Source organism: Astatotilapia calliptera, chromosome 16, assembly GCF_900246225.1.
Source record: "Astatotilapia calliptera chromosome 16, fAstCal1.2, whole genome shotgun sequence".
NCBI lineage: Eukaryota > Metazoa > Chordata > Actinopteri > Cichliformes > Cichlidae > Astatotilapia > Astatotilapia calliptera.
In genome coordinates, this window is record NC_039317.1 from 23,829,416 (window position 1) to 23,851,409 (window position 21,994).

The window sequence follows — 21,994 nt, forward strand, 5'->3', positions numbered from 1 at the left end:
TTTGAATTTTAGGGCCTGTGACTTTAAGTAGATGTAAGTGGATTTATTGGTTTGTCCTTCTGCAGCGTGCAGGAATCAGGAGAATGAGAGCAGATTTGAAGGTAGGTTATTTATAACAGAGCTACTGGCCAAAAGCTACGTTGTTATCCATTATCATCCCATGACATGAAAAACATCAAAGATGGATATAACACAGGTATTCCTTGTAACAAAGAAATATACAAATGACTTTATACACAGATTAAAGTGGTGCATACACACTGCAAGGTGCTTTCTGCAATTAGGCAGAATTGGATGGTAGTCTGCAACACTTCAAGAACAGGAAGTGAGTGAAGGCAGAGGCAAGGATTAAAGGGTGGAAGCTGAAAATGGAAGAATGTTGCACCAAATTCAGGAAGGAATTGAGAATGGTTCTGGGTAGTAATGAAGAGTTACAAAATGACTGGGAAGGTACAGCCATAGTGCTAAGAGAAACTGCCAAGAATCTGTTTGATGTATCCTCTGGACAACGGAAAGAGGACAAGGAGACTGAGTGGTGTAATGAGGAAGTACAGTAAAGTATTCAAAGGAAGGGGTTGGGAAAGAAAAAGTGGGAGATGAAGGAAGAAGACAGTAGTACAGGGAGGCTGGACATACGGCATAGAGAGGTGGCAAAGGAAAAGGCTTATAGTGAATTGTATGTGAAGCTGGACAGTAAGAGAAGAGAAATGCACTACAGATGGAATAAGTTGATGAGCCATGCCAAGACGCCATGGCAAAGAGTCGGGGTGAGGTGATGATCAATGCTGAGAAAGAGCTCTACAGATGTGATGTTTGCTTTGAGAGTGCTGATGGAGAACTACAGAGGTCAGAGGGAGTTATACGGGGTCTTTATGGATCTAGAGAAAGCATGATAGGGTTCCAGGGACTGTGGTAACTATGAGGAAGTCAGCAGTGGCAGCAAAGTATGTGAGGCTGGTGCAGAACGTGTATGAGAATGTGATGAGGTGTGTGGTTGGACAGGTGGGATTTTATCACAGATTGGCTCAGAGCACCTTTTTTTTTTTTTTTTTTTTTTTTAAATTGGCAGAGGCTGACAGATGAGGTCAGGTAGGAGGGCTCTGGGAAGTCTCTCCTGGAAGACAGTCTGAAAAGGTGGAGGTCTGCACTGAAGAGAAGGGGAATGAAAGTCAGCAGAAGCAGGACAGAACACATTTGAAGGGGTAGGTGAACATGCGAGGAGTAGAAATAGTGACGGTAGATGAGTTTCAACAATCAAACTAAAGCAATGTATAGGTGCACAAATGAGGTGAAGAAGAGAGTGCAGCAGGGTAGAGTGGGTGGAGATGAGTGCCAGGGGTAATTTGTGACAGGATTGCAGCAACAGTGAAAAGGAAGATTTACAAGATGCCACTGAGCTCTGCTGTGATGTATGGTTTGGAGATGATGGCACCGACAAAAACATAGAAGGAGCAGAAGTCGCTCAGATTTTTACTGGGAGAAACAAGAGGAAAATGTCAATATAAATCAGTAGTTTTATCTGAAAATGACATGTTGCCTCCCAGGAAGTGAGTCATGTTTACCAGTGAATCAAATCATGTGCAAATTTAAATCATTTAAAACAGAGTACATGGTAGTCTATATCTTACAATAAACACGTGATTTAAGAACACAAATCTTTCATTCCAAAAACCTAACCTGAGCAGAAGTCTGCACTTTAACAAACGTAATTAATTGGGGATTTGCTTTGCGGATATTAAAAAACCTGCATGTATAACCTTTAAATTCACCAAAGAATGACTCCATTATATTTGAAATATCAGCTGTAATTGCTCCAGTGCGTTCCATCAACCACCACTAGCGCATCTCATATTGAGACTATTACTCTCTGTCAACTCAGACTTGCTCTGGAACAAAGAAATGAGACAAGTTTATACAAAACACAGGGGGGGGGGGGGGTTCAGTACTTCATGTGCCATCCAAACTTAATATGCTTCAGTTCTTTTTGTTTATTGCCATTAAACCATTTTACAGTCACAACCTCTCTTGGCAAGAGTGACACTCACTTTTATATGGAAAAATGGGTTTATGATCTCCAAAAAAAGAACAATTTGCATTTTGGAAAACAAAAAATATGGGTCAGAGACTTAAAACATACACAGCTTTAAATCAAAGTGCTTATGACAAATAAAATACAAACACTTCATTGTATTACTAATAAAGAAAGCATGTCTCCAGTTATAATCTGAGGTAAACCAGGGTGGAGCTGCTGTTTTCATGTACTTTTGAAGTTTAAGCAAATCTTTCAAAAAGAAGAAAAAAACCCAAACAGAATCCAGGGAAAGTGTTGAAATAGTGAAGGAGAAGGGATGTCATCTTGAATAAGTTTCTGCAGACCAACACGATGAGAATTGTATTATTTAATGTTGTGGAGGATCGATCTAAGGTTCAGGCAGAGGAAAGCGTGTGTGTTTTTGGTTTTGTGATGCAGCTCTTCTATTTGGAGATGCAGGGAGGAAAGTTCAAACAGATGATGGTTCTTCCTGGAAAAAGTTGAAAGAAAATGAAAAACAAAGTGTTTGTCTCTACCTGCTGTGAACAAAGTCCATTACTGTGCTGTTTCAAATTTCACATTATGTCTCTAGCCTCCAATGTTGCATATCAAAAATACAAATTAGTGCTCCATGGCACAACATAAGACGTTTTGGGACATTGTTTAGGTTGTTTGATTAGACTGCTAATATGCTAAATGCTAGCAAACATATCCCTTAAAATCTAGTAATGTGAAAAGGTCTTGCGCCCACCCCTCATTTCTTTATATCTTTTAAGGAAAATGGGAGCTGAAAGCGATTTAATAAAACCTGTAAATGTACATGAAAACAGGGTCTAAGAAGCAAATTTAGCGTTTACAACATTCTAACAAGCTTAAAAATCAATATTTGTTATGACCAAATGTATTATTCGACACAGCCTGAGCTTTTATAGCCAAGCTTTGTTGTAATTTCTTTCAGTTATCTTCGGTAATAGTTCTCCAACATTAAATGCGCTTCTTGAAGCACAATCAAAGCTCTTCTTTGGATGTTGGCGGCATTTTGTTCCATTCTCTGTCAAAATGATCCCACACCACTTCAATAATGTTGCGGTCTGGGCTCTGAAGAGGCCAGTGCATAACTGACAGTGTTTGATTGTGTCACTTTCTATTGAGGTGTACTTTTAGTACACTGGCAGTGTATTTGGGATCACAAGCTAAAATGCAACCCCAAACCATGACAAAGCTGTTATACCTTCCTCCCAACCTACTTCATACAGACTCATGATGATTTGAACCAAACATTTCGAATTTTGAAATGAGAAATTTTATGAAAGACTCCATAAAACTTTTGCTACTGATCTCCAACCCAATAAATAAAAGAAAACATTCCTCTAAAAAATGGTGCAGTATTAGGACTGGACTGAAAAAGAGTGAAAGAGCATCCAATATCCAGGGTAAAAACAAAAAGCTGTGACCTGAAGCTGTGCAAAGGATGAACAAATCCATGTTGAAAATGCAAAGACAAATCTCGTGTATTCCTGGAGTAAGTCGTGACAATCCACAAAATAAATGTTGCAAAACATGTTCACTTCCACTAAATCTTCTATTCAAATGCTGATTGGCTATTAAATATTTCTATTCATGAAGTCAAACGTAAACACATGAATCCAAGCAGGCAGGTAGTTTTTAGCCACGCCCAGAGAAATGCTTCCATGTTTAATATGGACATCACTGTGTCTACCTGATGTTGGAGAGCTTCTGCAGAAGGATGGAGAACTTCTCCAAAGATGGGAGGTCCAGATGAGGGTTTTTAAGAAGCAAGAAGGATGTTTGGAAAAACTCTTCACAGCTACATGCATCCAGAAAGGAATTTAAGTAGCCTATGAGCACAACAACAAAAGCAAAGAGAACAGGATATTATCAAGGCAATCAATTCTGATGATCTGCAACACATTTTATTCAATGTCAAAACTTCTAAAGAGATGGGAATTATCAGCTTAATTTTGCCAGCAAGAAAACTACACGAACACACCAACAAACCATGAATAACACAGAAAAACAGGAACACATATGCTGGTCAGAGTGTCTCTTAGAACATTGTATTTCCATATTGTCACTTTTAACTTTTAACTTTGACCTCAAACCTCAAACATACACAAACTCACACAGGGAGATGAAACAAAGGACAAAAACACCAGTGCTCACAGATGGGAGCTGTAGATCTCTTAAATTAATAACAGCAAACGTTGACCTTAAAATGAAGACGATTTCGAGTAAACAAACATTTGTTTCTGCTAAAAGTCACATTCCCGCTCCTTGAAAAAGTAGCTGTTTGTTAAAACACACATGCAGCGAGGGAATACAATCTGAGCAACAGAGGGACTTTTTTTGGCTGGTGAAGCAGCGCCACTGGCATCAAATCACAGCGGAAGATGGATGGGGAAGAATAGCACCGGGCTTAGATAAGAAAGGATCAGACAGATAGAAAGATAATATGACAAAGATAAGAAGGGAAACATGGATTGGTCAGTCTTTTTCCAACAATATCTTACCCTCAAAATCACTATGGATAACTATGGTAAAATGAATACTACTGGTATTCATTTTACAGCTTATAGGTACATTTGACAAATTTCAAATTTAAGCATTTTTAAACTGCCTTTAACTCCAGACTTTTAATGTAAGCTTAAACATGGCCCACACAGACAAACATAATCCACCAGTGAAGCAGAAGGTACAAGGCTCCAACTAATTATATGTTTCAATAAGACAATTATTTTTAATATAGTCAAATCAAATGTAGAATAAACAGTGTTATCACCAAAACTCCCCAAGGTCCTGTTATTTAAAGCTATGCTGGGTTAATAGTTGAAAAGATTGAGTTACTGGTAGGGAATGTGACTACCTCTGTACAAGAAGAGGCGATTTGACCACAGATGTTTGGTACATTTGTGTATAAATGGACCTTTTTACATTTTTTAAAAAAATTTTTTATTGCTAACCTTAAGGTGTAAACCTTTCCCCCTCTTCCTCAGCCCTTTTCCATCTCCCCTCATTACTGCTTGTAAAACAGAATAATTAGCAAGTCTCGCAAGGCTTACAATCCCCTTGAAACACACAAATATCTGCACACACATACAAACACACAGACCTCAGTCCCCAGTCGCCTCTGGCATATGGTCCTGCTGTTTATTAGTATGCAGCAGTTTAAATGATACGGCTCATAACCCTGCTGAACTCACCCTTCCATGAAAACACACTGCAGCTGGTATCTTAACCTTGTCCACCTCCATCTACTCTTTTGTCTTCCAATAAGTAAGACAGAAAGTGGTAGGGGTCCAAGGTTTTATGACCACAATTTCCAGATCTATTGCCTGACCACTAGTTATGATTGATCTAAGTTCAGAAAAAAACAAAAAAAAAACAACGTAATTTTTCACATGTGGTTTTTATGTGGGGAATATATGGAGTGATACACCAGGAGGGCTGTTTTAACTCAAAGAAAATTGTGATATTCAAAGCAGTCTATAAATCAGGGCTAGCAAAGTAATCACAGCAGCTTTGTCAATCAAAACCAGTTTTTAGGCAATATGAATTATACAGTTTTAAAATTGGCTCATAAGCTGGATAAAACTTGAACCATCCATTTAAAAAGTTGTTTTCAAAGAAGTCAGCAGAATCTAAATAAAAGAGAATGCAATATGTTTTAAAAAATGAACTCTACATTTTATTGGAAATGGTGAAAACATAAATGTGCTTATTTTAAATTGAATTAAAATAACCTTTTTAGAAAAGTCAGGAGAGGGACTTCTTTACCAATGTGTTGCATCACTTCTTTTTTTTTTTTTTTTTGCTTAAAGCCTTTGGGAACAGAAAAGACCAACTACTACCATCTCGAAACATGTTTTATACACAAGCTTCCTGTGTTGTTTCCTCCAACTGTAATGAACAAATTGTACACTTTTAGAAAACTCATCCTATAATAGTAATAGGAAAAAGCACTTTCTATATGAAAAACAGTTGTGGTCAGAGGTTTACATACACTCATCTTGGACATGAATTTCATGGTAATTTGAGTCTTTCAACCCCTACTAGCATTTCGTTAATTGTCCATCAGGACCCCTGACCACTCTTTTTGGACTTTTTGGACATTTAATTGGATCGTTTTACTGGGACAGACTCTGCTTTAAAGCATAATCCATAAATTTTCAACACGGTTGACAATGGAGCTTTCCAGCAGCTGAAAATGTGCATGCTTTATCCATTCCAAAACCAATTTTGATGTGTGTTTGCGATCATTGTCATGTTGGAATACCGAGACACGTCCAGTTTTAAATGTGTAGCTGCTGAGTTCAGAAGAAGTTGAAGAATTCGGATGTAGCCCTAATTTTCATGATTTCACCCACTTCCTAAAATGTACCAGTACCACTGACCACACAACAGCCACAGAGCATGATACCACCACCACCATGCTTGACAGCTGGTACAGTGCTTTTTGAAAGCCTGATATTTACTGAGGTCTTTAGTGCCTTCTTTGTTGGCCAATACCCTCTCAAGTCCAATATAAAACCAACTTTACTGTGGACAGGGGCACTGGTGTTCCAACAGTTTCCAATTCCTTCCAAGCTTGAGCCTTGGTTGTTCCTGAGCCTCATCTAAGGGTAAAAATTTAGGTGTTCTCTCCAAGACCTTGGCAAATTGGTGACACATCTAAACAACTCATATTCAATTGTTTAGAAATGGCTTCAAGTGCCCTTCCCAACTTGTGTAAATCTATTGGTCAATCAATTAGTAAAGCTGGTAAAGAGAAACTACCAGTTATAGTCCATCATGATCACTATTGAGATGTTAAAAGGCCTTAAAAGATTGAGCCAGTATATATACACACACTTTTGACTCTGTGTGGATTAGAGAGAGAAAAAAAAAAGACTTGTATTATTGCTTTTTAAGCACTCAGTCTTTGTTAAATAATTAATTGTTTACCATTATTATGGGATGTCCATACAGGAAGTCATTCTTTCACTGGGCATTGGTTTGTAGATAATTATTGGTCCTGGACATTCCAAGGTCCAGTTGCCTAGGTAACTCTCTAATGTCTTTACCACCCTGTAACATTTCAATCAACAGTCGCCCTCACTATGATTAGTAGTTACTTTAAAGTTTCACCTTGAAGTTCAGAAAAGTTTCACTCAGAACATGCTCACTTTGGGTTTGTCTGTGGTTATTTTGCTTGTCATTGCTTGGAGTTGGTGAATGCCAGTGACGGTCTATGGTTTCATGTTGCTGCCCCTTGCTTCCCTTGTGAATGTTCTTTTAAAATATAATTGCTGATACCTTTAAAGAAACTATTCTGGATTAAGAAAAACAAAAACAACACCCCAAACAAATCAAGGACCACCTCAAACAGCATTAAACTGTCAGATAACAGAGCATCAATAGATTTTAATATCTTCTAACATTGTGCAAATACCAAGTATCTTAGATTTAAAAATGTTTTCAATCGTGAAATTGTTTTTGTTATCACTGTAGTGTAAGGTACAATCATTTAAATAAATAGACTACAGTTATTCACATTAACAGATAGTATTCATGTATCAAAAACCTCTTCATAAAAAGATTTGACAGTTTTGTGGAAAAATATGAATTAATGACAGATAGTCAGTATGGGTTCAGAAACAACAGATCAACAGCTTTGGCACTGATAGATTTAATGGAAAAGATAACAGAATGTATGGATAATAAGAGGTATGCGCTCTGAGTTTTCTTAGATCTAAAGAAGGCGTTTGATACTGTTAATCATGAAATTCTATTAAAAAAAACTGGAAAAGTACGGGTTTAGGGGAGTGGTTTTGGAATGGTTAAAAAGCTATGTAGGGAATAGGCAACAATATGTACAAATAAATGAATATAAATCTAATTTGATGGATATAGCTTGTGGAGTACCTCAAGGTTCAGTACTGGGTCCAAAAATGTTTATTATGTACTTAAATGATATCTGCAGAGTATCGGAGATTTTAAAGTTTGTAATATTTGCAGATGACACAAATATACTGTGTTCAGGTGTGGAGTTGCCACAGGTTTTGGAAATGATCACACAGGAATTAACGATATTAAAGAAGTGGTTTGATATAAATAAATTATCATTGAATCTAGATAAAACCAAATTTATGTTGTTCGGAAACCAAAAGAAAAACATCAAAGTAGAAATATGTGTTGACAATGTATATTTAGAAAGAGTAAATGCAATAAAATTTCTTGGGGTGATCATTGACCACAAGCTCTGTTGGAAGCCACACATTACTTATGTTCGGGGGAAATTGGCACGGGGCATTGCCGTCCTGGGGAAAGCAAAGCATATGTTGGATCAGAAAGCACTGCACATTTTATACTGTGCTTTACTACTGCCATATATGAGCTACTGTGTAGAGGTCTGGGGAAACACATACAAAAGTAACACACAAACAATAACTACAATACAGAAAAGGGCCATTAGATTAATAAATAATGTAGGGTACAGGGACCATACAAATGCACTCTTTGTCAAAATGCAAGCTATCAAATTCCAAGACTTGGTGAAGCTTAAAACAGCGCAGATAATGTATAAAGTAAGAAATAAACTGCTTCCCAAAGAAATCTGTAAATTGTTCATAGAAAGAGAAGGTGGGTATAACTTAAGAGGGAGATGGAATTTAAAAATACAAAGTGCTAGAACAACTTTAAGAACTATGTCTATCTCAATTGCAGGAGTTAAATTATGGAACAGTCTAACAGAAGAAATAAAAGACAGTCAAAACATAAAACAGTTTAAAGTAAAATATAAAAACCTAATTTTAAATAAGTATAAGAATGAAGAAAACGGGGTTAACCCAGGACGGTAATGTTGCTGGAAATGGTGTTGCGGTTCTTTTTTGTTTTTTTTGTTTTGTTTTGTTGTTTTTCCATAACTTGTGTATCTGCAAATATACACATTCTGTATTTTTCATATGAAAGAAACTATACTGTGGTGGGGCTTGCTAATTTCTTGTTTTGATTTATGTATGTTATGTTTTGTTTTACTTCATATGTTTCATATGTTGTTTGTTTAATTTAAGACAAAAAAAATTAAATGAATGAGAGGTAAAACTTGAGGGGGTAGGGACAAATAAGTAAATACTTCAGCCTACTCCTTTTCAAACAAATAATGGAATGATATTTTGTAATGATTGTGAAGGCACATGTTTGAAATGTTTGAAATAAAAATGAACTGAACTGAACTGAAATTCCCACTTTTTAATTATTTCCTAGGGTGTGTGATACCAGTGACTGAATGGTAAATGGACTGGTTCTCATACAGTGCTTTTTAACTCTGAGAACTCAAAGTGCTCTATATAAACTTGCCTCATTCATCCATTCATACAAGCACTTTATTTCTATGCTTTTTCTACCCAAGTGCTTTCTATCTAACATTCACACATATTCATACTCTGATGGATGCATCAGAGAGCAACTTGGGGTTACTACCATGCCCAAAAACATTTGGCATGCAAAACGTCTTGCTACTCAATGCAAATCTACTACTACTACTGCTACTCAGCAGGCACACGTATCAACATTCATGAACTGATCAGCATTGACCCTTTTAGGTTAAATGTACCAGAAGGACGCTGCAGAAACTGTGAGTCACCACATTATATTCACTAAAAATAGGAAAAATAAAATTACAATGGAAGCCAAAGCCTTTTACTGTAAGCCTGTCTTTGCTCTGAGCTGCATTGGGAAAGGGAAAAAAAAACAAAAAAAAAACAAAAAAAAAAAAAACACGCCATAACCATTTATCTAAAAGTGTTTACCACAAAACAAGCCTACTTACAGGACTCCTCACTGAGTTTCATCAGAATGTCTATAGGCATGTTGAGCCCTGTGCGACTCCCCTGAAGCACTGAAAGCAGCCTCTGCACTCCTCCATAGTGGATGAACAGCCCTCGATTCTCCTCATTCATCAGTTCTATATAGAGACTTTCAAGTGCCTGGGACAGCACATCAGCTGCAAATGACAAGAGTAAAGTAGAAACAGTCAAAAACACTCCAGGTGTCTAGATGAAAATGACACATTTCTTTCAGTTGAAATTATAGTCTTAAAATATATAAAAATAATATGTTGTTTTGTTTTGTTTTTTACATTTAAAGTAGCTGTTTTTGTTATTTTAATTTTTTTCCCCCAATAATTTTAAAAATAATAATAACAATTATATTTAATGGTATTACTAACGATTTTTAATATATTTACATACATACATACATGTTTATCATGTTAAAAGGGTAACAGTGGAAGATCTCATTGAATTTTGTTTGAAGGTTTCCACGTGTTCATTTCAAGCTCGGAGACCTCTCGGTAGCCTAGCCCCCACCATTTTCATTGTTTTTTGTTCTTGCTGAGAATTATACATACATAAAAACAGCTTGTACAAACTGTAAAGTTAATTAAAAGAAAACAAAACAACATGCAAATGTTTATAAGTCTTGGGATATTGTATTGAGCCTCATACAGAGAGGTCCAGTGAACAGCTACAAAATGCACTTCAATCACATCTTTGCTGTTATAAAATCCATTGTTGTACAAAAACATAAAAATTCTGTATTTGTCCAAATACTTATGGTTCTAACTGTATGATTACTTATTTGAGGTTACTCACTGAGGCAGAGACCTTTCTTAGTGTATCCCTTTGCATTAGATGCATTACACATGGAAAGTACTCATTCACCAGCTGTTTCCTATCTTCTCCCACTTAACTCACAACTTTCCACTGTACTTTGGATGTAATGGCTACAGTCCTCTGACAAAGTTATTTTCAGATTTCCAAAAGCTTCATATTTTACCTGACATATGATAAAGGCCAAGCTTTGTTAGTTTAAGTGCCTGAGTTTGGTATATATAAAAATGAGCAATTAGCAAAGGAGAAGAAATATCTCTTTCTTACAGTCAATTTGGCTCCTCAACAATCCACAAGGAAAAAAAAAAAAAAACTAAACCTGGTAGGCAGATTGACAGAAAACAGTCTGCACTGATGTGCTGAGGGAGCCCTCGAGCAGACGGAAGGTCATTTTAGAAAAGAGTTTCATAAAATATGTCAGGATTTGTCAGGTTTGTGGGCTGAACTCAGAGAGCCAACCAAGATTTATAGTGTGGAAGGGCAAAGAGCTCCTTGCCTCTTTAAAATATTTGCACGTAACGGAAGAGGGCCAAGAACCTAAAGCAATGCTAGCAGCTCTGTGATCTGAGGATTTTCCTTATCAAACCCAGCCGAGAGTTTAGATCCAAAACTATCACTCACTGTCAATATATAAACTGTGGATGGAAGAATAACATGTTAGTGTAACATGATGCCAATATCCTAACGTTTAGCAAGAAATGTTTACCATCCTACTGTCTTAGTTAAGCTTTGTTTAGGAACAAACAGAAATCGTGTAAACCCATCCAGCAGTTTAATATTTAAGTCTGCACTCAGACACCAAACCCTGACCCAGGTTCAACTATATAGAGCCAGGCATATCTTCTAATTATCTCAGAAAAGACAGTAGTTACTTATATTTTTTTCTCTTTCTTATTTTACTGGTTGCGAAAATTGTCACACTTATTTCTCTGAGCTCTGATGGGCTGAGACGCTAACCGTGTCTGCACTCGGAACTGAGCTGTTAGTGATGCATATGTAGTAGAAGTATAACTTGAAAGAAAAAAAGCTTTTAAACCTCATTTAGGACCAAAAATGTCAAAGTTTTATGTATTTTTTTGTATCATTCATTTCCTTGGAAAATTAAATGTGACCACTGATTCTATATATGCAGATTTTATATCCTAGTGACCAGTCAGTTAAAGTTATCGCTCTCCATTCATCTTTGTTTAAAAATAACATTCAAAATAACTGTCCAGCATTGTTAATGACATAGCTGCTGAGTGCTGACACTTGCTTCTAAAAGGAAACTTCAGGGCTGGCTACCTCTGAATGGCAATGGATAACAACTGGTGTGCCTAACAATGCTTTAGACTGCAGTACTGCTTTACAATACAACACAATTTTTGCAAAGGAAGTCAACTCAAAGACAGTATTATATGTTGTTAAGGTAATTGATGATAATAAATATCATGTCTTTGGTACTTCTAATCATGACAGTGAATGCAGTCTACCAAACATGTCCATTATTTAATCTCTGCATTTATTTCAAAGTATGGTCCCATGTTTTAAATCAGAGCATAGCATCAAGTCAGTTATACTTCCAGAATATTGATCTGGTCATTTAAGTAGCAGAGCGGGGTTGTTAATCAGTCTCACCTGCTTCGGTGTTAATGGCATTAACAGCAGATGCACTAGAGCAGGGTTGGGCAATTCCAGGCCTCGAGGGCCGGTGTCCTGCAGGTTTTAGATCTCACCTTAGGTCAACACACCTGAATCACATGATTAGTTCATTACCAGGCCTCTGGAGAACTTCAGGACATGTTGGGAGCTAATTTAGCCATTTAAATCAGCTGTGTTGGTTCAAGGACACATCTAAAACCTGCAGGGACACCGGCCCTCGGGGCCTGGAATTGCCCACCCCTGCACTAGAGACACAATAATTGGGCAAAACAGTAATGGTTTTACAGGTGGAGGCCTCTGCCTTTTTTCCCCAACCATCTTTTTAATGTATTTTCTCATTAGTTTTGCATTTGGCTAGGGTTAGTCTCACTATTGGTAGCATGATGAAGTTGCACAGATAGTGCAACTCCTTCTAGGATGGCACATCAATATGTCCCTATTGCCAGAAGATTCACTGTTGCTTCCAGCACAGTCTCAAGAGCATGGAGGAGACTCCAGGAGAAAGGCAGTTACTCTAGGAGAGCTACATAGGGCTGTAAAAGATACTTAACTCATCCGCAAGAATGGTATCTGCTCCTCTGAGGAAGGAGGGACATGATGAGCACTGCCAGAGCCCTAAAAAATCTCCAGCAGGCCACTAGTGTGAATATTTTTGACCAAACAATCGGAAACAGACTTCATTAGAGTAGCCTGAGGGCCTGACTTTCTGTATTGGGTCCTGTGCTCACTGCACATACATACATATATATACACATACATACATATATATACACATACATATACACATACATACACATACATACACATATACACATACATACACATATACACATATACACATATACACACATACATATATATACACGTGTTTTCATTAATACCTTGTGTGATGGTGCTGAAGATAATGAGGACAGAAAGGATCCGTGTATGAGGACAAGGACTTCGGTAAAGGGGCCAACTTCCAGCTGCTTCAGAGCATTTCATAGGGTGATCTGAATCTTCTGCAGGCTTTGACACTTCCTCTCCTATCCATTGCAGAGTAGCAGATGGTGCTACATGCTAGGCAAAATATACAGAAACACACACTCAGATGCTCTGGCCATTGCGCAATATTAGCAACTGTGCCTGCAATCATTCACTTTTGTTATATAACTGTCAAAACAGAAATTACATGCCTACAATGATCTTCATCAAATGCTAGTGTATAAAATACAAGGTCAGCCTGACAGGGAGCCAGCAGGCTTCTTCTGCAACTTTTCCATAACTGATGGATCTAATAAATCAGCACAGTAAACTACAGCTACTATCCAAGATTTATGTATTTTGAAAGCTGAAGAGCTGGTGGTCTTTCCCTTTCCCCAAGGTCTCCACTGGTTCACCAAGAACCCTCATCTTAAAGTCATCTCTGTTTCTCCATCTATGTGTTTTGGCTCAAAGCCAGTTGGTATTCATCATATAAAGGGAACACGTTATTTAGCAATAAGGAAGCAAGTGGTTTAACGGGCCCAAGCTCCCTGTAGCAGGACTAGTGACAAGGACTTAAGGCTGGAAGATTGGACACGGTAGAAAGTAAGTGGATAAGGACAGTTGGTGTAGGCTGAACCCAAGCTCATAGCTGGGACTGAGGCCAGATGACTGGCAGCTGGTAAGGACTTCATACGAGCATGAAAATTGCAGTCCAAGTCTGCAAATGGGATTGGGCCACGGTTTAATAATGTCTCACATTCAGATAGCAATTGCTGATATACAATGTTTGTTATCTAGGACTCTTGAGGGGCTTGTGGCCAGATAAGGAGAAGGACACACACCCTTATCAGAGCCACAAAAACGGCGACAGCCTGCTCAAATGTCTAGACTCTGTCTGACACACATACAGGCAGGGGACTTCAGAAAACCAAGCATCTCATGTAAACACAAGATGAAACTCGACAGGACTACCAAACAAGAAAGCCTTCCTTAGTGTGAAGGGAGATGTAGCGATAAAGTGGATATCCCCCGCTTGAAGTCGATGTGTACCTCTGATGTGTGGGGAGGGAAAAACTGTGTCAACTTTAGAGCCAGCCTCATGTTTTGAAATGAGGTCCAGCAGCTTTCTGCTAGCAGAATAACACTCAGCTTTATAAAGGCTGATGAAATATGAATGAGCCAGGCCACAGAATTACCTGCATCTTGTTATAGATTGTAATCTCACCCTGCTGTGTTCTTACTTTCTAAAAGCAAAGCTTATCTAGTAACAGGAATAACACTGCTGCTGAAAAGTGTCCAGAAGCAATGTTTTAGGAATAAAGCGGCTGTTACTTAGATTAATGTCCTTTCAGGCAGCTATGCGGGAGATTTAGTTTTTAAACAGTGGCAGATCATATAAACAAGATGCAGCCCATTTTGTCTTTCTTGCAGAAAAACAAACCATCCCCCCTGAAGGTCACTGTCTTGGCATCGTTTTTTCAGCACTGGCTTGTTTGCTCACAGTGAACACACGCTTAAAATTTTCATGAAAAAGAATAGTGACTGTGTTAGACTTTGTTTATAATGATCTCAGCCAGAGCTTAAATAGTCATAGCGTAACATTTCTTTCAACAACCCAACAAGAACATTTCCTAATAAATATCATGCATGGCCAAAGGTTTAATTATTATTATTTTTAGCTGAATTCCAGTAAAAATGTCATGCTCCACATGTCCATAATATAATACAGTAAGTTCCTTGGTGCATCTAAAAATTACCTGCTCTAAAAACACAGCTTGCTCACAGAAATAATATTATCTTTACCTGCCTGCTGTTGTCCAAGTGTCTCAAAGCAGAGTAAATGAGGCGAAGCAGGTTGAGGAGGAGCTTAGGTTCTGACAAAGGAGTGTGATGAAGCTGGTCTGCTAATAACGGGAGCACCTAAGAAACCCAAGATAAGTTATGTCTAATCAAACTCTGTCCGTGTCTCATCATCTCCTGCTTTTTTGTTGTTGTGACACCAACTGTGTGTGTTGGAATAGAGCCGGGAAGAAATGCAAAGATCAGAGCAAAGCTGCATTGAGCACACCACCTTGAGGAATCTTTCGCTGAGCAGAACCTCTGAACACCGGCCTACACCTTCCACTTTGTTTTCTGTTACATCAAGCACCCACTCCAGCAGAAAGGATATGAGCTTCAGTGGAGAGGGAGTTACGCTGCCCTGAAGGAAGAAGGGTGAAAAATAAGTTACAGTTGCTGTGTTTATTAGACCTCTCCCAGCTCAAATATAATGCAAAGAAAAAGTGTTAAAAAAGAAAATAAAGCAATAAAAGTTTGACAAAACCAGCTTTCTCAGCAGGGATATAACTGTATCCAACTCCGTATATCTATCTTCATCAATAGCAGTGATGATAACTTAACATAATCACAAACTATGATTTATCATGTCAGTTGGAAGTATGCGTGTGGTTTGTGGAGAAGGGCTGTTGTACCATTTCCTTTCCGGGTATATGTAAAGAGCAGTGTTAGTGTTTGTCTAACCACACTAAACCACATGCAGCGTTTTTCACTAAACACATTAACGATAGATTAAGTAACATGGCTGTAATTAGAGGAAATCTGTAAATCCTGCTGATTGGTAGTACATTTAACTGTTAAACAAACAACCCCCCCGGTCCCACTCCCACACACAGAGACGCACGCACACACACAGAGACACACTCTGAGTAGATGAAGTACCTTGTTGTTGGGTTTTCCAGAAGCTGTTGCTTTCTCCTTGTTGCATGGCTTAAAACACTCGGTACTCTTAATACTCCCTTTGTTGCAGCTTCTTGTTGCTAAATTGTGCTCATATTTCCTCTTAAAATAATAATAAAAAAAAAGCCAAAAAAAGTAAATGTCAATATCTGTTTTGTCTATTTACTAAAGATAACAGATATCAGAATGGCCTCCTTTATTCAACTCTCATTATTTAGATGCTGAAAACTGATTGTGAGACTAAACGTCACAACTTTAAGGCTTTTCATATAAAACATGAAGGAACGGCCTTTTCTGCACTGATATATTTGTTGTTACCTGAAGATTTTCAAGCCGAGCCTGCACCCTCTTGGATTGGCTCTCCAGCCTCTTATTTCGTTCACCGATCTCATTCAACTGTTGATTTGAAAAAAGAAAAAAAAAGACAATGACTATCAGTGCGCTGTTGCAATATAAATTCCCCAAAAGCACTTAGATCAACAAAACAAGTGTAGACAAAGCAATCCTAATACACTGTCGTATTAGTGAACTTCCAGATATCTTGTGTTGTAGCGCCCTCCTCTGGATCAACAAGCTACTGGCTTGGTAAGAAAACTTTAACTTCTTTTTTGGGAACATTTGAATGGTAATTTTGAAGATGCCATCATCTTCATTTTGAATATGACATTCAAAAGTTGGAAATAATCATGCTTATGAAATGTTCAGACCTAGATTAGAAATTTTACAAATGCAACCAATTCCAACCTGCTTCTTCATGTTATCATTGAGCTCCTTGATTGTCTCGAAATTGCTTTTAAGCCTCTTGTTTTCTTTGTTTCTCTCTCGAAGAAGGTCCTGCAGCCGGCTCAGTTCATGCTGGTGTTTCTGGTGAGATGCACACATAACTGAACATTCACACAAAATGAAGATAGCAGTGACACCTTATGGAATAATCCATGACCTGTAAGTGCATGGATGGTTATGTAGAAGGTGGAAGGAAAGGGAACTATGTGTGGTGAAGAACACGTCCCTTCTTTTTAATGTAATATGATGTTTTATTCGTGTCAAACCTCCTCTATAGTCACAATGCGACTGTGGACCATCTCTTTCATCCCAGCCAGCTTCAGCAAAGCCTCTTCTTGCCGTTTTAGCCTCCTTTCTCTCTCATGCAATTCTCTCTCCCGCTGCTGCTGATTTTGTCGCTCTGCCTGTGAACACACAAATGCATGCTGAGTCTACAGCTTCAGCACAACAAAAACTGAAATACCTAACATGCCATGTTTGTAAGGTTTCTTCATTTTAATTGATTGAGCAATTCTGGACATAGAGCTTTATTTATTCTATTATGAGAGGAAGAAATATGTGTAAACCTTTAGCTGTTTGTGTATGGTCATCATTTCATGGTAAATCTTGACTAGTGCAAAGGAAGATGAGTCACATGAGTTGGGAAACTGGAAATCCCACTGCAGCTCTCTGTCACTCTCAGCTTCCTGGGACCCAGAGCTACCATCCAGATAGGAAGGCAAGGTCACATCTGGACAAGAGTATCAAGTTATTAAAAGAAAACTTTAAATCAACTTAGGATATAATTTCAGCTTCTGAGTGAAGCAGAAAACATTTGCCTTGGCAACAAAGTGGACTACTACCTGTGAAACACACATACCCATTTCTGTAAACAGCACCTGAGACTCCTGAAGTGGGACTACTGTGGAGTCTGCACTCAGGTCCTCATTGTTGCCATGCAAACTACAACTGTGCCAAATTAAACCAAACACAACCACATACAGGTTTTGCTCAAAGAAGTCATCATTAACATGCAAACACTTCCATGGTGTTACTGATCACTTACTGCTCAGGATGATTGGCGACTGCTTTGAACAGTTCATGCAAAGCTCTGTTGTAGCATTTCAACTCTTTGGACCCACCAGTCAAAACAAGTCTTTGTGCAAAGTCTAAAAAAAAAAAAATATTAAAAATAATAATTCTAGTCATTCAATAACTTCTTTAATTTGTGTAGCACTGTCCGTACATGTGATGTGGCAAGTGCAATATGTGGTCTAACTTTAGAAATGTGTCCAAAATGGAAAAACTAGCTCTCAGTGAGATTTTATATCAGCAATTGGCAATTTGTTTTCTCAAGGGCCTACATGAGATTGTTGTAGGCGGCCGCACTAACGAGCTGAACTCAATTCTGCTAAATATGAATTTTAGCTCTTTATAAGCTTTCCCATGAATGCCTCCAGAGCAGTGCCAGTTTCCCATGTGACCCTTGGGAAAATCAACCGCCCACTCCTGTTTTAGAGCTTCAGTAATTTGCTTAGACCAGTTCAATGTTTTTCAAAACACAAAATTTTTTGCAATGGGACAATTGCGCTTGAAATTTCTTTTAAAGAAAGCTGGGCTACCAGCTGCAGTAGCTCTATATACTTTGTTTCACTTAAAAAACAAAAACAAGAAAACAAAAACAACAATGTAATTTCCCCAAGACTCTCTGAACTTTTGCATTTTGTTATGTACAGAACATTGCAACCCACTGTGTCAACAGTAGCATTTGGGGCTTGCTTTTAAGCTTTTCACCATTTTTAAAATAGGAAAAAAAGCTATAATTCAATAATATCATGTTAACCAGTGAAGACAAATGTGGTGTGACGTGCAATATTTAATAAATATATAACGCTTAAAGATCTGTTGGAACCCAAAAGGGCATGTGACACCCAGACTACACTTACCATCACTGGTTCCTGTGGTAGTTCCCTTTGGAGGTAGAACCTTAAAGACAGTGCAACATGTTTTAGAACATAGGTGCAAAAAGACAAAATGTCATATAACTATTTGTCAAATAACGTGGCGACTACTCTTACACGAAGCCTACCGTACATACACAGCTGGTAAACCAGAAATACAGAGGCTCGGTGTTCAACTAGCTACACGTTAACCTAGTCTGTTTCTTATGAATTTAGATACAGGGATGGGAGACCAGATATTAATGATTTAAACGCGTAGGTTAACGTACATTTAACCAGTAGTAACTATGTAAACAAGCTTGGTAAACGTCGGTCGGAGAACAAACAGAAGAATGGACAGGCAACTTTTGCACAGGGTAGCGTTTCCAAGATACTGCACCACAAAACTTAACTGTGTACTTCAAATTGTCAAACCTGCTTCCTCCTCTCCAAATATTGCTGCCCAGGCTTTTCCACTGTGTTATTCAAGTCGGCATCCTTGAAATGTTGGTTCATAGCTACTATTACTGTGATTAGAATCTTCCTCCTCTTCACTTTTATCCCACGAGTTTACGTAAAATAAAAAATAAAACCAACTTCCGGTTAAAACTTTCGAATTAAAACCTCTTCATATCATGGATAAAGGTACTTTTTCTGAGCTAGTATTCTGTAAAGTCGTAACATATTCGACATTACTGGTGGCATGTTGGAAAACTTCCTTAACCAACCGTGTTCGCTAACTTTAAAGCACCATCCAAAATTTGGCGGATGATTAATCACGTGATGCATTTTCTTCAACGCCACCAGCGCTGTTTAGTGGGGGACAATGGCGCCAGCTAGTGGCTTTTAAATGTAATCAATATGAGGCAGACAGGTATAACAGCTGCAAGGAGCAGAGGCAGTGAAGGTGGATGAGTTTAAATACCTGGGGTCATCCAAGCAGGTGAAGGAGAGAGTGCAGGCAGGGAGGAGTGGAGAGGACAAAAGGAAGACCTATGAGGAGTCGCATGGATGTAGTGCTGAGGACATGCAGAGGGTTGGTGAAACAGAGGGGCATGCTAGGAATAGGGTAAAATGGAGGCAAATAATCCTCTGTGGTGATCTCTAAAGGGACCAGTCGAGAGAAGAAGAAGAAGAATATTGCTCCAAATAAAAAGAGAGAAGTACAGGACTATAAGTGACAGCAGGTGCGGAGGATGAATGTATGATTAGCATAGTCATCAGTGACTCTAATTTCTCCAGCAGTGTGTAGTCATTTGATCCACCCTTTCTGTGTTCACTAGTTTTAGGCTAATGCAAACAGTAAAGCACAATTTTTTCAGTAGCTTTTAAAAAAAAAAATCAACAAAGCTTATCAAAGTTGTTTTAATTCAGCAATTTAGTGTAATCGTGTATAAGTCAATCCTCTAAAGCCCTTCAAAAATCAAGTACATTTGACATAACTCCTCTCTTATTACTTGCCTTTAAATCGCAATATTTGGCTTAAAAAGCTAAATTTTATACAGTGTACGTTTCATCTAGATTCAGTTTTGGATTGCCTGAGGTGAGATCTCTGCGACTGATGGATGAAATCTTACCGGCTCAGTTACAGTGTAGTTACACCAATCAGCCACTAAGTGTCAGTGCTTCATCAAAGACAATAGACACCATCAGTCTTTAAGCTTGTCAAATCAGTGCACAACGTCAGACTGAGCAACTCAAACATCCCACTTTCACTTACAGTTCATTTACAGTTTTTCAACGGCTATCACAACATAAATATTTGTCTTTTATATTATTACTATCGGTGATAGCTTTGTTGCATGCATTCCCTAAAATCCTGAAAGGTCACCGTAAGCAGACACTGTGCAATACAAAACTTTACATTTTTAAACAACAACAACAAAAAATATTGCATATTGTTTTCTTTTCTTTTCTATCTGACTGTATGAGCTTTAAGAAATTAAAGCTCAGTAAATATGATGACTGAATAACAAATATCAGTTGAATTCTGTGGGTTTTTAATTGCAATTTTGTAATAAAGGTGTGAGAATTAAAAAAAATGCATAATGCATCACTATAAAGTCAATAAAAGTGCAGAGGTTAAAAAATAAAGATAAAAGAGAATCTTTATTGTGTATTTCCACAGATTAACCTTCCTGCAGCCCTTTAAGTACCCCTGTGACTCACAGTTTAGATTTTAGCCATTAGGCAGTGCCAAGTTTGCTTTAGACTTGAATAGTCTAAAATAGCCTTTAAGATTAATGTCCCCTCTCTCTGTTTGGCCAATTAGCAGCCTTCGCCATTAATACACATTCTCTTGATTCAGTCACTTTGTCCCTGCAGGCTTTTGCTTGATGCTGTGAGAAATTAGCCAGCACGCATAATAACACAGATCTTCATTAGAGCTTTTTCCTTTGTCCACTTTGTATGGAAATGACTCTTCCCATTATATTAATTGATCATAGACGTTCTTCATTCAGCGGTATTCTATCCATTTCGGCCAAAAAGAGACTGTATAAGGCAGTCAGTAGTGCGTGTAAATTTGTGAGTAGTTTTTGTTTGTGAAAGTTAAAGACTGCATAGTTGGGAGAAAAGTGCTCAGTACTTTAGTAATGTCCACTTTTGATTCATTTACATTCACTAAACAGTCCCCCCCCCCCTATTTATGGATATTCTAACATCAACAGCTCTCATGGAAGCAAGCAGTTTGTACACAAATTTTATGAAGAGCAGTCATGAAATTCTGGGGACCCACTCAAGATACGATAATTGGGTTTCATTTTCACTAAACAGTGGGGCACTCATATAAAGAACAATTCTGCTCTTTATTATAGCAGAGTGTATGAACTCTCCAAGCTCATGTTTTAGCATGCGGCTCTATTTATTATTGGGAGGGAATATTTCTCTCTTTAGTGGGTGAGTGTAATGAGTGTGTGTGTGAGGCAGTAACAGATATAGCGCAGACAGTAAGAAAAGATGTGGCCAACATAAACACGTGTCACCCCATGGGACACAACTAGACAAAAGCAATCAGCTCTAATCATTGAATTACCAACATATTGCTGTGTTGTATTGCACAACCAATTATCTCCCGTCTCATGATACAAGGCAACGCACATAGACACCCAAGTACTCTCACACTCAATTAAAGTGGCGATGGCAGTGCTCTGCTGTGAAAATGATTGCTTTTCAATTGGCATGACTCGTTGAGTCCACAGAGCAGTATTATGTATGCTAATGCAAGCTGTAAAAATGGATTTGCAGTT

The 21,994-nt window shown here is 38.1% G+C and overlaps 1 protein-coding gene across 4 annotated transcripts; it reads right to left on the reverse strand.

The window, feature by feature from the left end:
* Window positions 1-94: 94 nt before the first annotated feature.
* ccdc138 (coiled-coil domain containing 138) lies at window positions 95-19,565 on the reverse strand. Of its 4 annotated transcripts, none has more exons than XM_026145508.1 (15): window positions 19,182-19,565; window positions 18,753-18,792; window positions 17,873-17,975; window positions 17,687-17,775; window positions 17,394-17,557; window positions 17,094-17,231; window positions 16,789-16,908; window positions 16,363-16,440; window positions 16,027-16,146; window positions 15,380-15,508; window positions 15,112-15,228; window positions 13,224-13,401; window positions 9,861-10,034; window positions 3,753-3,891; window positions 95-2,522 (listed from the first exon to the last, which is right to left on the reverse strand). In XM_026145508.1, the coding sequence occupies exons 1-15, from the start codon at window positions 19,260-19,262 to the stop codon at window positions 2,396-2,398; spliced, it is 1,797 nt and encodes a 598-aa protein (XP_026001293.1). In that variant the 5' UTR covers window positions 19,263-19,565; the 3' UTR covers window positions 95-2,395. The 4 variants fall into 4 exon arrangements, with proteins under 4 accessions (XP_026001293.1, XP_026001292.1, XP_026001294.1 ...); XM_026145507.1 differs by having other exon boundaries at window positions 17,687-17,781; XM_026145509.1 differs by lacking the exon at window positions 9,861-10,034 and having other exon boundaries at window positions 17,687-17,781; window positions 19,182-19,564.
* Window positions 19,566-21,994: the final 2,429 nt, after the last annotated feature.

Excerpts from the sequence above, each read along its gene's own strand:
- ccdc138 (XM_026145507.1), bottom strand. The coding sequence starts at position 19,262 with ATGAACCAACATTTCAAGGATGCCGACTTGAATAACACAGTGGAAAAG. Across the intron at positions 17,976-18,752 it reads TACCACAGGAACCAGTGATG|ACTTTGCACAAAGACTTGTT; the intron begins GTAAGTGTAGTC and ends TTTTTTTTTTAG. Across the intron at positions 16,909-17,093 it reads GCATTGTGACTATAGAGGAG|AAACACCAGCATGAACTGAG; the intron begins GTTTGACACGAA and ends GCATCTCACCAG.